Source organism: Rana temporaria, chromosome 3 (assembly GCF_905171775.1).
Source record: "Rana temporaria chromosome 3, aRanTem1.1, whole genome shotgun sequence".
NCBI classification, from domain to species: domain Eukaryota; kingdom Metazoa; phylum Chordata; class Amphibia; order Anura; family Ranidae; genus Rana; species Rana temporaria.
The window spans coordinates 106,639,051-106,653,135 of NC_053491.1; the positions used below are offsets into that span (position 1 = coordinate 106,639,051).

The 14,085-nt window shown below is 44.3% G+C and overlaps 1 protein-coding gene across 1 annotated transcript in view; it reads left to right on the forward strand.

Annotated features, from left to right (window-relative positions):
- Positions 1 to 14,085, forward strand: part of SND1 (staphylococcal nuclease and tudor domain containing 1) — a 701,900-nt gene that overhangs the window by 33,691 nt on the left and 654,124 nt on the right. The window contains exons 6-8 of the mRNA XM_040343211.1: positions 2,118 to 2,209; positions 5,466 to 5,624; positions 9,773 to 9,879. Coding sequence (XP_040199145.1) covers positions 2,118 to 2,209; positions 5,466 to 5,624; positions 9,773 to 9,879 — 358 coding nt within the window. The remainder of the gene's footprint in view (positions 1 to 2,117; positions 2,210 to 5,465; positions 5,625 to 9,772; positions 9,880 to 14,085) is intronic.

The following is a 14,085-nucleotide window of genomic DNA, read 5'->3' on the forward strand; positions in this document are numbered from 1 at the left end:
TTAGTGGTAGCGTGAGTTTTTTCTGAGAATTGTATATGTGGATCCTCTATCCATCTTTTTTCCCCCCCTAAACTTTTGTTTTTTTGAACAGTTTGAGCATTTAAATGGATGGGAAACCAATTCTAATGTTTTTAAATGCTGTCTAAGGTTGGTATTTTTGGATGCTTTGCAGATTATAATCTTCTGCTTAGAATCTGAGTCTAGGAAGGGAGTTAAAGCTATCAGATGGTTTGGGCACAGAGGCCCCAAATCTGTATCCAGGTCCTAGGTTTCCAGAGTCTGTTTTGGGGAGACATGGGCCCAAATCTGAATCAAAACCACTCCAAAGGTACACACCTCCCAAAGAATAGAGTCCCCTCAAAAGCCAGGGCCCATAGTCGGTGGGCAAGCCTGCAGTCCCTTCTTAAAGCCCCTGTTCGGCCTGTCTCAACAATGGAAATGAGAACATAACAATCTTGAGAATTTAATGCAGGAGAAAAGTTTATTTTTTTATAAAACAAAAACTTTATTAGATCACAGCCTCCAAAGATATAGCTCAAGGAAATGTACTGCAAACAATGAGTTTGAAAGTGTGTATTGGAGAAACTCGTATGTAAATATAAGGCCCCATGTACACGGGATGCTGCTAAACGTACGTTTGGAGGCAGTTGGATGCTTTTTTCAATTGCCCCGAACACATTCAATGGTATCCTATGTGACCATGTACACAGTCTTGTTTGTTGCCATTTTTAGGCAGTTGCGTTTAAGTGTTTCTTTTGAAAGCAAAACATGGGTTCAGATGCCGAAGATTTTCAAGTTTCCGATGACAAACGCAACGTTTAGCAGCGTTTCGGTTATAGGCGTTTTCGGTTGTTGGGTTTTTAAAAAAAAAAACTTCTAAACACAAAACGCGGCATGTAAACACTGTCAAAACGGATGTTTTTAAATGTGGGTTACTATCTGCCAAGTTAAATCGTTCAGGAGCAGTTGTAAAAATGTCCTGTGTACTTGAAGCCTTGGCGTGTCAAGGTTTTTCAAAATGGATGCTTTGAATGTCACCTGTAGCTAAAAGATTCGCTTTATTCTTGAGGAAAGTATAAGGATAACATCTCGGCTGCTGTTTTTGACAAGTGCCATCAGGCTAGTTACCTTCAGAACTGCTATCCTATATTCCAGTAATGCACGTCTGTAGCAATTCTGAGGCAGGTCTACTTGCACCCTGCAGTATATATCGGAAACCTCTCAAATGTCAAAAGCATGCTGCATCTGCCCATCGATTTTAACCTGAAGACTATGGATATGTAACATGGCTACTTTGGTGCTTTATAGATAAGGGTGATGTTGTGTAAATGTGTCCTTTTTAATCATCTCTACAAAATTTCCTATCAAAAATGTATATGCAGCCCTGCACATTCATATACAATAAACCAAATACACATAGTGTGAATTAAAAAGCACCGTGTACAAATGAGACTTGACTATACAATCAAGTGTCACTGCAACAAATGTTCAAGTCCTTAAAGCATTTGTAAACTGGAATTTTTTTTTATTTGTACCTTGCAAGGTAATGTCCTAATGTGCTGCATCGCATACTAGCACATTGTTAAACTTGCCTTTAAACCAAAGCATTCCATCGCTGATGTCAGACCGACAGGCGCTCCCATCTTAATCTTTCAGGTTTCCGTACTCAGGCTCTGTCTGGAGTCACAATGGTACAGCGTTTTACGGCACAGGGCTCTGAAGGAATGACATGGGTTGGCTATTCCTTCATAGCACATGCGCCTGTGATGTCACTGGCTGCATGTACAGTAAATATCTCCTAAATAGTGCATGTTTAGGCGATATTTCCACTACCTATAGGGTAAGCCTAAGGGGGGGGGGGGGGGGTTTCAGTGCAGCAGTGAATATATTTTCTTCATTGGGTTTACACTTGTTAAGCACTGAGTAAGGGTTAATTTCTCATAAAACCACCTAATGCATGGTGCAGTTCCTGGTGTTCAGTGTAGCTTTGTAAGTAGAAGTCTAGTAAATAAGGATGGGCTCCCTTGTAAAGTAATTTTTAAGGCAGTAACTGTAATGTTTTAGCTATAGCAAAAGTCTGTGTTTTCATGCAGAGTAACTTTGTGTTGCATTTGCAGCTATTGTTGAGCATGTTCGTGATGGTAGTGTGGTGAGAGCGCTGCTTCTTCCTGATAATTACCTGGTGACTGTCATGTTGTCTGGAGTTAAGGTATGTAATGCTAAAATGTATTTTGCAGTGAAATGAGCCAAATTATACTTTAATTACAAATGCATGACATGGTTACAAATATTTTGGCTGTATCCTGTATCTATATGGCATTACAAAAACTGTAGCAATTTGCTTTAAAAGAGGTTTTCTGTGCTAAGCGTATACAATATGCATTTCCCATTGAGGGGGATAGGAATTCTGGGAATAAGCGTAGCACAAAATGCATTGATCAGAGTTTTATTGGCCTTATCTACTGCTTGCTCACAAAACTAAAACAAACTTTTAAGAAGCTGGGCTAACCTTTTATTTTTATCAGATAAGAATCGGCAAATAACCTGACTTTTCAGAATTCCTGCGTCCCTCAATGGACTTTATAAAAATGTTAGGGGGATTGCAAAAAAATGTTGTTCTATGAAATGGCTTAAAAGGGTTGGTTTGCCTAAAGTATTTTTTAGGGATCCATTTGTTTCAGCAAAATTCTTGTGTCAAAATCTGAAATATTAACAGCGTAATCTGAATATCGGATACATATTTTTTCTTCCTGTAAATGCAGATAGTAATGTGTCATGAATGGAGTGCCTGAATCCTTGGACATGCATACAGATATGCAAGCAAGTTTAAAGATTGCGGATTCTCTTTCCATTAGTATAGAAATTGTGGCATTATAGGCTTATAATCCAACAAAAAACAGTGTTCAAGTAGCGATCATTGACTATTAAATATATATATGACGGACCAACTATCAGATGCAGATCAAAATGTTTTTTACAAAAACATTCAGTCAGGTGTTCTTTAATTTTTCATATGTAGCGCCTGGCTACTTTCCAGTACCGTTGCTATGTTAAACTCTCTGACCCCCTCTAAATTTAACTCTGACCATGTTGATTTGTCCAAATTTGAGTCTGTCTCAGCTTTGGCTGTGCTGTAAGTCCATTCTGTTTCTGGGGTGCTGATCTCACCCCAGGTCGGCAGGTGGCAGCAGTGGAGTCAAAGATTGGGTGCTCTTACCCAGCAGTGCTCTTACCCAGCAGCCTATCAAAAGGGTTGGCCTCGCTGTGCATGCTGGGGGAGAGTATTTATGGGGCAGACGCTATCTTCCTGGGTTCTCCTTGTGTGGCGCCCACCTTTAGGGTAGTCACTTCACGCCGCCCCGGAAAATGGCCTTCCGGGGTGCGCGTGCAACGAAAGGATCCAGGTTTCGGGACCACGTTGGCCCGGAGCAATTTATCTGCTGCTTGGGGACTCAGTAGTCGCCTGGGTCCCACCTAAGGAGGTCCTGGGCCGTCCGTCCAGTTGGAGGAGGCTGTGCGGTGGAGTGTCTGCCTGAGGAGTACCAAGAGAGGCTGGTGTTCCGATGTCGTGGACATTCCATTACTACAACTTTCACTAAACACCCCTAGACATCGGAGAAACACAAGGTAACATGCCACCCAAAACAAACCAGCAGCTCCTTCGGGGGTAGTGCTCCACATGTCATAGTATTCGTGCTATGTCGTCCTCAAAATTGGCATGCAAGACACCTTAACACACATGCGTAAATTGGACAAAAGGCCTGCCAGAAATATCGATCAAGTAGTAGGCCACTCAGAATTCTGCTTTTCATGTCCCTTGTGTTAAACCTCAAACCACTGCTTTATTTCCCAGATAGAAATGTTCACATTTCCTGGATATCTAATATTCAGACTTATCAAAATGCATTCAGAGCTTCTCTTCCTGTGTCCTGCTTCCTTCTGACAATCAAGAAGGGAAGAGAAGCTCTGAATGCAGTGACTTTTTGTCATATTACTCTATGGATTTGCTATTGCACATTAATGGATATTTTTAATGTGATACTTTTTTTGGTATGTTTTAGTCTGATTTCACTTTTTTTTTTTGAGCTGGCTTTTGGTTGAAGTTGAAACACCAGGTGGTCACCAGCAGCTGGGGATTTTATATAAGGGAGGATTAGCGCGGGGCTGGAATATTTGTTTATAATGTGGTAATTAGGCTAGCCCATTCACACAGGGGAAACAACTTCCAGCACGACTTTGGGAGGCAACTTGGACACGACTTGAGTATTATGAATCATCAGGCAACTTACAAGGCAACTTCAAGTTGCTTCCAGGACAGTACAAGGCAACTTCAAGTCGCCTACAGGACAGGAGGCTTTTCAGTGGCCAATCAAACAGTTAGCTCGGTGGGAGGGAGGGGTTTGCCTGAGAAATGTATGTTCTCTTCCTGTATTGTTGCTTCAGTTAAGACAGTGATCAGACTTCTGAGGCGACTTCCATTGAAATCAATGGGTACAAGTTGCCTACAAGTTGCCTAGAAGTCGGATTGAAGTAGTACAGGAACCTTTTCTGAAGTCGGAGGGACTTCAGTAGTGTGTATTAAGACGGCTCCCATTCACTTCCATTCATTTTCTCAACCGGTCGACTTGGGGCGTCTTGAAGTCGGATCCCAGGTCGCCCCAGTGTGAAACATGCTTCAATTTAGTTAAACAGATTGGATAATAATGCTTCAGAATGGACAATTTCTAGATAACATTTAGCCCTAAATGCTACTATTCTTTGTAAAGTAGTGTAATCATTTTTTTTTATCTGAACTTCTGTTTAAATGGTGACAGCCTTCACTGCTGGTTCGGAAACATGGCTATTTTAAATCCCTTAAAGACCCCATTATCAATAGTAGTGGATTACAAACACTTTTGTTTTGCAGAACAGTTGGTTCCCAAATGCAAGACTGGTTCTAACCAATTGTTGAAAAGCCTTTAGAAATGAAAGATTGTTCTGAAATTGGGAAGTGTATTGCCATAATTGACTAGTAAAGCTGGTCTGAGTGAAAATTAAAATTTTAATGCACATATGCTCTTTGGCTTTCTTCAACTGTGTTTAGGTTATACTTTTATTGGATAATGTAAAGAATTTTTTTTCCCTTGAGTTAATTGTAGGGTGTGAACCTGTTAATCATATTTCTCTTTACATCATGTAAGGCTAGGAAGTGGTGGTAAGTGTCCTCCACTAAGCACACCAACAAAAACACATTTTAGAATCTGGGCCTAGAACATTTGAGACTAATTTTGCAATTTGTGCCTTCCTGGCCTGATAACTGAACCCCGCATTTTGTTTAAGTTTTACCTGGACCGAGTAAGGGAACTGTCAGACACGAAAACAAACCTTCTATTCAAAACTGAAAAAGTTGCTGTATTTGTTTTTTTAAGTTTCCCTTTGCTTGTTTGTATAGGTGTATAGTTTTTAACGCCAAATTTTCTTTTTAGTGTCCAACTTTTAAGCGGGAAACTGATGGTACAGAGAGTCCTGAACCTTTTGCTGCTGAAGCTAAATTCTTTACAGAATCACGTTTGCTGCAGAGAGATGTGCAGATTATCTTGGAGAGTAGCCACAATCAGAATATTCTTGGCACCATTCTGCATCCTGTACGTATTGCCATTTACTAAGATTTAGGCATGGCATAATGAAGTTTATGAATGAAATGGTTGTAAATGCTTGAGTTTTTAATTTTTTTTTCTAAAATCATATGTTGGCTGCTCGGTTCAGTGGTATTGCACAGAACGGCCTTGAACCTCTTCTGGAGCCCCCACAGACACTGTCTACCCCATAGCAAGCAGCTGTGCAAGCTCGCTCCCAAGCTGTGCTGTGTACATTCATAGACATGCGCTGCATGGTTCAGCCTTGCTCCCTCGATCTGATGGACAGCAGCAAGAGCCAATGGCCCCCCACTTTTGCTGTGAGGAGAGGAACAGAGACCAGTGCTGCTGCAGAGGGGCACAGCTCTGGCTCAAAACAGGACTCTGGGTAAGTACAGTGGGTATAGAAAATAATCACCCCCCCCATAAAATCAAATGTTGCTTTGCAGCCTGAAATGAAGACAGTTTTTTGTTTTATATTGCTGTATTTACTCAGTATAGTTTATAACATACAAGTGAAAGGTATTAACGCCAACATGTCAATTAGAAAAAATCGCCCCCTTGTGCCAGTATTTTGTTAAAACCCTTTCTGCTTTAATTACAGCCTTTAGTCTGTTAGAATATGTCTCTACTAACTTTGTACATCTTTACTATTTGCCCACTCTTTGCAGAAGTGCTCAAGTTTAGGTAAATTTCATGGTGACAGTTTGCAGTCTTCAAGTCATTCCACATATTTTTAACCTCTTCCATACAGGGCTTTTATACACACCTCCATACCAGGCCTATTCTGGCACTTCTCTCCTACATGTACAAATCATAATTTTTTTGCTAGAAAATTACGCAGAACCCCCAAACATTATGTTTTTTTAGCAGACACCCTAGGGAATAAAACGACAGTCATTGAAACCTTTAATCTTGCACGGTATTTGCGCAATAATTTTTCAAACGCCTTTTTTTTGGAAAAAAATTTTCATGAATTAAAAAAATAACAAAACAGTAAAGTTAGCACAATTTTTTTGTAAAATATGAAAGATGATGTTACACCGAGTAAATAGATACCTAACATGTCACGCTTTAAAATTGCGCACACTCATGGAATGGCGCCAAACTTCGGTACTTAAAAATCTCCATAGGCAACGCTTTGAACATTTTTACAGGTTACCAGTTTAGATTTACAGAGGAGATCTAGTGCTAGAATTGTTGCTGGCACTCTAGCACACGCGGCAATACCTCACATATTTAAACGGCGTTTACATATGTTGGCGGGACTTGCGTGTGCGTTCGCTTCTGCGCGCAAGCTACTGGGGACAGGGGCGTTAAAAAAAAATTCTTTCTTTTTTTTTTTTTTTTTACATATTTATTTCTTTTTTTACACTTTATTTTTTATTTTTTTTATTCTCACTTTTATTCCTATTACACTAAATGTAAACATTCCTTGTAATAGGAATGTGTGTGACAGGTACTCTTTATGGAGAGATGCGGTGTCAATAAGACCCCGCATCTCTCCTCCAGGCCTGAAAGCATGAAATCGGTGAAAAAAAAATTCACCGATCTCATGTTTACTGTTGCTTAGCAGCCGCAATCGCGGCTTTGTTTACTTACGGGGACCTTGGCGTGACGTCATCACATCGCGCCCGGGTCCTCCGATGGTCATAGAGATGACTGGTGACCATCTGGTCACCAGTCATCTCTATGCTTCCTGCGAGCGCCGGACGATTCGTTCTCCGGGCCCCCGATGGCACGGGAGAGCCCGGAGAAGCACCGGATGGCGGCGGGAGGGGGGGGATGTCCCCTCCCGCCGCCTGTAAGAACTATCTAGCGGCGGAACCGCCACTATGATCGTTCTTACGTTGTGCAGAATCGCCGGCACAAGAGAAGGATATCTGAATGATGCCTCTAGCTGCAGGCATCATTCAGATATCCCCCCCAAAAAGCCCAGGACGTCATATGACGTCCACTCTGAACGGCAGAGGTTCTTTGTGGACGCCATTTTACTATGGGCCGGTAGGGAAGTGGTTAATAAAGTTTAAGTTCGGGCTATGACGAGGATATGCAAGGACATTCACCTTTCTCCTTCAACCACTGTGTGGTCATTTTTGCTGTGTGCTTTGGGTCATTGCCATGTTGGAAGTGGGACCTTCTTCCTATTGACAACGTTCTGGCATAGGGTAGCAGATTTTCCTCAATGTTATGGTATTTTGCCCCATCCATTTTACTTCTATCCTGACAAGTGCTCCAGTCCCTGATGCAGATACCCCCATAACAGGCTAGTACCACCTCCATGCTTTACTGTAGAAATGGTGCTATTTGGAAGGTGACCTGTATTGGATTTCCACCAGACATTGCGCCAAATTTTATTTGTCTCATCTGACAACCTTTTTCCATGTGGCCTTAGAATCTTCAAGGTGATTTTCTTGGAAAGCTCAGTCATGACTGCAGGTGGCCTTAAGGAGTGATTTTTCTTGCTCCTATATGAGCCACATTTGTGGAGAATTTGTGATATTGCTATAATGTCGATATGCACCAGCACACAAAGATCTTCAATTGCGTCCAAACTTTATTTTTTTTTATTGCAGAGCGACCAAATCAGGGTAGTGCAATGTTTTGGCGCCACGCAGGGCCCATTCGTCAGGCACCTTGGTCTTTGCATGCCTGATGAAAGGGTCCTGTGTGGCTCCGAAACGTTGCCCTACACTGATGTGATCTCCAACAAAAAACATTTTGAAGTAATTGAAGATCCTTGGTGTTTTGGCAAATATCTAAATCTACTGTACTGTGTATCCAGCTGGCGGTTGTTACAGCACCAGTACCTTAAGAGCTCATTCCAGAGATGTGTGCGTAATGAGAATATAGACTGTTTGTGATATTGTCACATGCACACAATGAACACGGTCATGAATTCCTGCAACTGCTTCGGAGTTGCTGTAGTCCTCTTGCTAGCCTCTTTGACCAGTTTCCTCCTGGCTCTTTCATACAGTTTGGGGTGATGTCCTTATCCAGGGAGGGTCTGTGTTGTACCAAATACCTTTTACTTCCTAATAGATTCAACTGTGCTTCTAGGACAACCTCGGCACTCCACCTGTTCTGAAATTACAAATCTAGTCATGCCTGGGATTGTCGGTCTTGCAATATCTCATGGGACTTGTAGTTTCAAAATGGCTGGAGGGCTGAGGTTGCCTACCCTCGTTCTTGGAATTTATAAAGCCTTTGGATTTTTTATATCATCTCCTGACTTGGGCCTACCCACAACGTTATCCCGGAAATCTTTTGGCAGTGCCTTGCCACCCATAGTTGATTGCTTCAGTTGCACTACCAGGGACTAAACTGCTCCAGGAAAGCTTTTCATGCTGAGTTGATCAAATTGACCACAGCTGATCAGTTAAACTCAAATGGCTTTGTGTCTTTAAGAAGGTGATTAGCTAGACCTGGCTAAGTTTATTTTTTATTTTTTTTTAGGTCCTTTTTTTCCCTCACTCACTGATTTTTGTTTGAATTTATTTTTTGTGACATGGGGTTATATCTTTCACCTAAAGGTTAAAAATTGCAGCCGGATGAATCAAACGGTCTTCATTTTAGGCTACAAAGCAAGGGTGTGATTTTATTTTAATTTTTTATATACCCACTGGTACATAGGTGGTGGTTCTACTGGGACATTTTTACCTTAAAGTGGTTGTAAACCTCAAATCTGAAATATGAACAAAGCATATCCCTCTATATATAGTGTGTACTTGTCTCAAGAGCACCAAGTGTCATTTCTGTCTGCTGCTTCGTTCCTCTATCGGCATCAATCACTTCTGACATGTTTACCTGTGACCAGAACAAAGGTGGTGGCAGAGGATTAACAGCCCCAACTCTGTGTGCGGCCCCTTCCCTCCAATCTGCTCTCAGACCTCTCCTCGCTGAGCTCTGCAGTGTTTAACTTCAGTTCTCCACCTTTTTTTTCTCCTGAAAGCTCAGACAAGCTTTATAAATTCTGGACTTTGAAAGTATGAAGAAATGACTACAGATAAATGGGTACAATGTATGTAGGATTTTTCATCTGTGTATCACCTGAGGATAGTCGCTTCACTGAGTATTAAGAACCTTTTTAATACCCATGTACTGCGCTCATCCTAGTTCAATGCTTCCTTTTAAACTGTAATATGTTTTCATTTTAGAATGGTAATATCACAGAACTGCTTTTAAAGGAAGGTTTTGCCCGCTGTGTGGACTGGTCTATAGCAGTGTATACGCAGGGATCTGAGAAGCTTCGGGCTGCAGAACGGTAAGTCCATGAGCTGCATAAGATTTAAACTATAAATATTCAGTGGGTCGGAATATATTCAGAACCTATTGTCAGTCTTTACTGTGCCAGTAGACCACAGTGTAACCACAAGCTGTTTTCCTGGTTTACTGAGCTGGTTTTTGGAGTGGAGTCAACTGTCTAAATAAGCAGCAGAGGGGAGGGGGTAGTTGGTGGTCTGTGTTGGCTCCGAGTGTCAAACCGAGCCATAAACTTGTCAGATATATAGAGAAGTTCAGGAGATGTCACGCACCTTCTTGGACTTCTCAGTGTGCCGGCACTTTTTTTATAATGTAATTGAACTCCTGGAATTCAGCTTTAAAACTGAATTCCGGTAAAAATATTAACAGGGCTTCCCTGCAGTTAGGGGTCACATACTAGTTTGTCTCCGACAAAAAAACTGCTTTGCTTGCTTTATTTCTCACTCCACCTACTATACAACCAGTTCTCTGAAGTTGAATATTTTTGCCATTCCCTTAAAGGTACTAAAGCTTTTTAGATGCCCCTGCTAGTCCCAGACTCCTTTTTGGAGAGACTTGTAGTACCTTGATGTTAGGCCCCGTAACATGTGCCGTAAATGGCCCAAAATCAGTCGGTATGATAGAAACTGGCCCACATTCGCCACCCGTGTTAATGTCTTTATCCGACGGAAGCCAATCTTATTGGCTTTTGTCGAACGAGCATGCTCGAAAACCAACCCCCAATGGCTGCGACAGCTGGCCGGTGTTCTGGCCGTCGTCTGCAGGAGGGGTGAAGTCCCGGTGGTCCCCCTTGTCAAAACACGATGGCACAGTGGCGAGATCACTGCACTAACATCGCATAGTTAGTACAGCAAGCTCCTTCAGCCCGCTGGGTTGAACAAAATACTTGCATGTACCAGGCAATACACATCCAGACCTATCACAGCCCTATACCTAGTTGAGTGTAGAAAGTGAGTTGTTCCCACTGTAGATCTAGCTTTTTCCCCTCTTACTAATGCACCAAATGATTTTGGTGGAGGTGTTGTGTTCAAGGATCCCATTAATCAACATTCGGAATGTTTTCAAAATCTTATCTCTGGCAGACCCTGCATTGCAACCTGCAAAGGCTGTAACGCTAGTCTGCCAAACATTGGGTTAATGGGCTAGAGTCAAAAGGGATCCGGATACCCTTGCTGTGTAGAGCATTTTCGCTGTTTGGCTGTGGAACAGAGATGCAAAAAGCATTTGACAAATGTCTTCAGAGCTACCTTGGACACTCCCGAGGGGGGGTGTTTAATGCAGCAGAAGAGATTCCAGCCTTGGGCTAAAAAAGAAACCACCCGAAAACAAATTTCTTACTCAGAAATCATCCTTAAAGCCATAGTCGCACAGGACTTTTTCTGCTTTTTCTAGAGTGGCCTCAGTTCTTTTGCTCAGTGCAATTCCAGAAAACTACAAATAAACATCCTACCATCATGTGTCACATTTCATTCTTCTGCAGAAATCAACTTTATGCTGGGCTTTCTCTGTCCTGGTGGCTTGGGAACTAGCTCTGGAGTTTGTGAAATCCAACGTACTGTTAGGCAAGGGATGCTGAAAAAAGCTTGCTAGTCCTGGGTACCTTGTTACTGCATGGAATTTGGATGCTTGAGAAATCCAGTCTCCCAATCGATGAGCAAATTGGTTGTCCCTACAATGGTGCGCATCTTAAATAGAAGGTCTTTGATCAGGTTCGATTTGGAGAACACATGGCAGTAGCTCATATGTCGGGAATGAACCAGAAGTCTTGCTGTGGAATTGGATTGATTCTTTAGCTGAACTCAATGTTCTGCAGTTGGCAGGCAAACGTTCTGACCTGGCAATGCCTAGGCTCAAGGGAAGGGTTGTCCTATACCTAAAGGTATTTCAGGACCTGTCAGGGGCATTGGTTGTGGACATCCTGGCCTATACAATGGAAAGGTCTGTCTCCAGGTGAGACTTAAATATTGTAATCTTGGGGGCGTGGTCTGGAGCTACATGGAGTAGGACGTGCTGGGTGAGAGCTCCGCTCGAGATTGATCCTTTTACCCGATTCTGGGGGCTAAACTTCCCGCAACTTAGTCGCAGAACTACCCTGCACTGTCTGCACATTTCTGGGCTGTCATGTCTCCCCCGAAAAGATCCGGCGCCCTTGCCAAGTTAGACAAGTACCACCACGAGGAGCGAGAACCTGAGGACTAAGATGTCGTTGCCCTGCTCCCGGAGGAAGACGAGCGGCCCTCAGGCGACACTGCCAGGGTGCTGGAGGCCATAGCCGTGTGCCAAACTACCCTGACCTCCAGGATCGAGGAGGTGAAGGTCGACATATCCCACATCCGCCAAGATATGCACAAGCTGCGGGAGCCAGTGTCCCAGCGCTGTGTCGACCTCGTGGAGGGGGGCCTGCATCCACTCCAAGTCACTACCGAACAGCTACAACATCAGCTTAACGCGGTCCTCTACAAGCAAGACATGGAGAATCGCCTTCGGAGGTGCAACCTGCGCTTCGTGGGACTCCCTGAAAGATCCGAGGGAGCGGACCCCCCCATGTACCTCGAAAATCTGCTGGTCAAGACATTTGGCAGGGAGGCAGTCTCCTCAACCTACGTGGTGGAGCGTGCCCACCGCCTCGCCGCAAAACCCCCGCCTGCTGGAGCCCCGCCGAGAACCTTCATAGCCAAGTTCCTGAACTACCGCGATCGAGATGACATCCTTCAACATCCCCCTTGGCAACACAATAGTGGCGGTGTTTCCGGACTTTTCGGACTTCGGTCCGGCACACGTTTAACTTCCTGATCCCTGTCTGCCGTGTTCGCCGCCTGCCCGGAGCCAGATGACCACCTCTTTCTGTCTACCTGTCTTCTTCCCATTTCTCCTGGAACCGTGAGTTGTCACTATATGCTTTGCACCCCCTCTCCTCCTCACCGCTCTTGGCTGAAGCCCTCCGTGTGTCCCGCTCTCCCCCTTTGCCCCCGCAAAATTCCCCTGACACTATGTGTACTTTGTAAGTCTCGGGCGGCTCACCCGCACCCATATCTCCCAAGACTGGATATCCCCCCTGCACCACTGTGTGCTCTCCAGTTTGGTCACCCCCCCCCCTGATTTTGGTGGCCGTCCCGGGCATCGCGCTTGCATGCCACCCTTGACTGTCACCGTTTTATCAGTTTCCCTGGCCAGCCTCTGCCCCTCTGCTTGCAGTAGGAGGCAGTGCGTTACACCTGCTATGCTGGTCCAGTGTTTTTGCAGACTGTTTTTTTTTTTTGTCATTTTATTGTGCATTCTCTCTCCTGTCTTATTTTTCAAACCCCTGCTGATGTACTGCATGAAATGTGATGCTCCTGTTGCTGTGCTGCTGATTTTGTTCTGGACCCACCCGGCTGGGCGGGTCTCACCTCCTTTTGGCCCTGAGCTGTCTTCGGGCTCTGCGTGGGGGTGCGACGCTTGCCTGGTGCTTTTTGGCTGGCCCCCGGGTGGTTAATATGTGCGCTTGTCCCATAAGATTGTATATGACTATGTGCCCAGTGCCGTGTGCTGCCTGCTGCCTTTTGGGGACGTGGCTGCGCTCGCTTCTTTTCTCCCCACCATGGCCTCCTTAAAAATAGTGACTTGGAATGTTTGGGCGAGCGGGCCAAGCGATCGGCAGTCCTCTCCCACCTTAAGTCCCAGAGGCATTTCGGTTCTTGAGACTCACCTTGCGGGCCAGAAACGGATGTGTCTTAAAAAACCCTGGGTGGGGTGGGTATACCAGGCCCCACATACCTCCAACTCCCGCACGGTCGCGATCCTCATCGCCAGGCCGATGCAGTTCCAACTTCACACACTACAGTCGGACCCCCAGGGACGTTTTCTGTTTCTACATACTACTATTGGGGACCTGAAGATTCTTCTCCTGGCCTTCTATACCCCCCCGTTTCAATTTGAAGTGCTGCAGCGGGGGGTGGCCTTTATGGCCCTGCTCCCCTCGGTACCTGCCATTTGGGCAGGTGACTTTAACATGGTTATTGCCTCGAGCCTGGACAGACTGAGCCCAGCTGCCTCCTTGGGCTACCAGATTTGGGAAATTCCTAGAAAAATTTGCCCTCACTGACACATGGCGATACAACCACCCGACACAATCCGGCTTCTCCTGTTTCACCCCCTCCCGGACAGCAATGTCCCGAATAGATCGTATTCTTATTGCCCCCCCCCCCTCCCACACCTCCTAGATGTA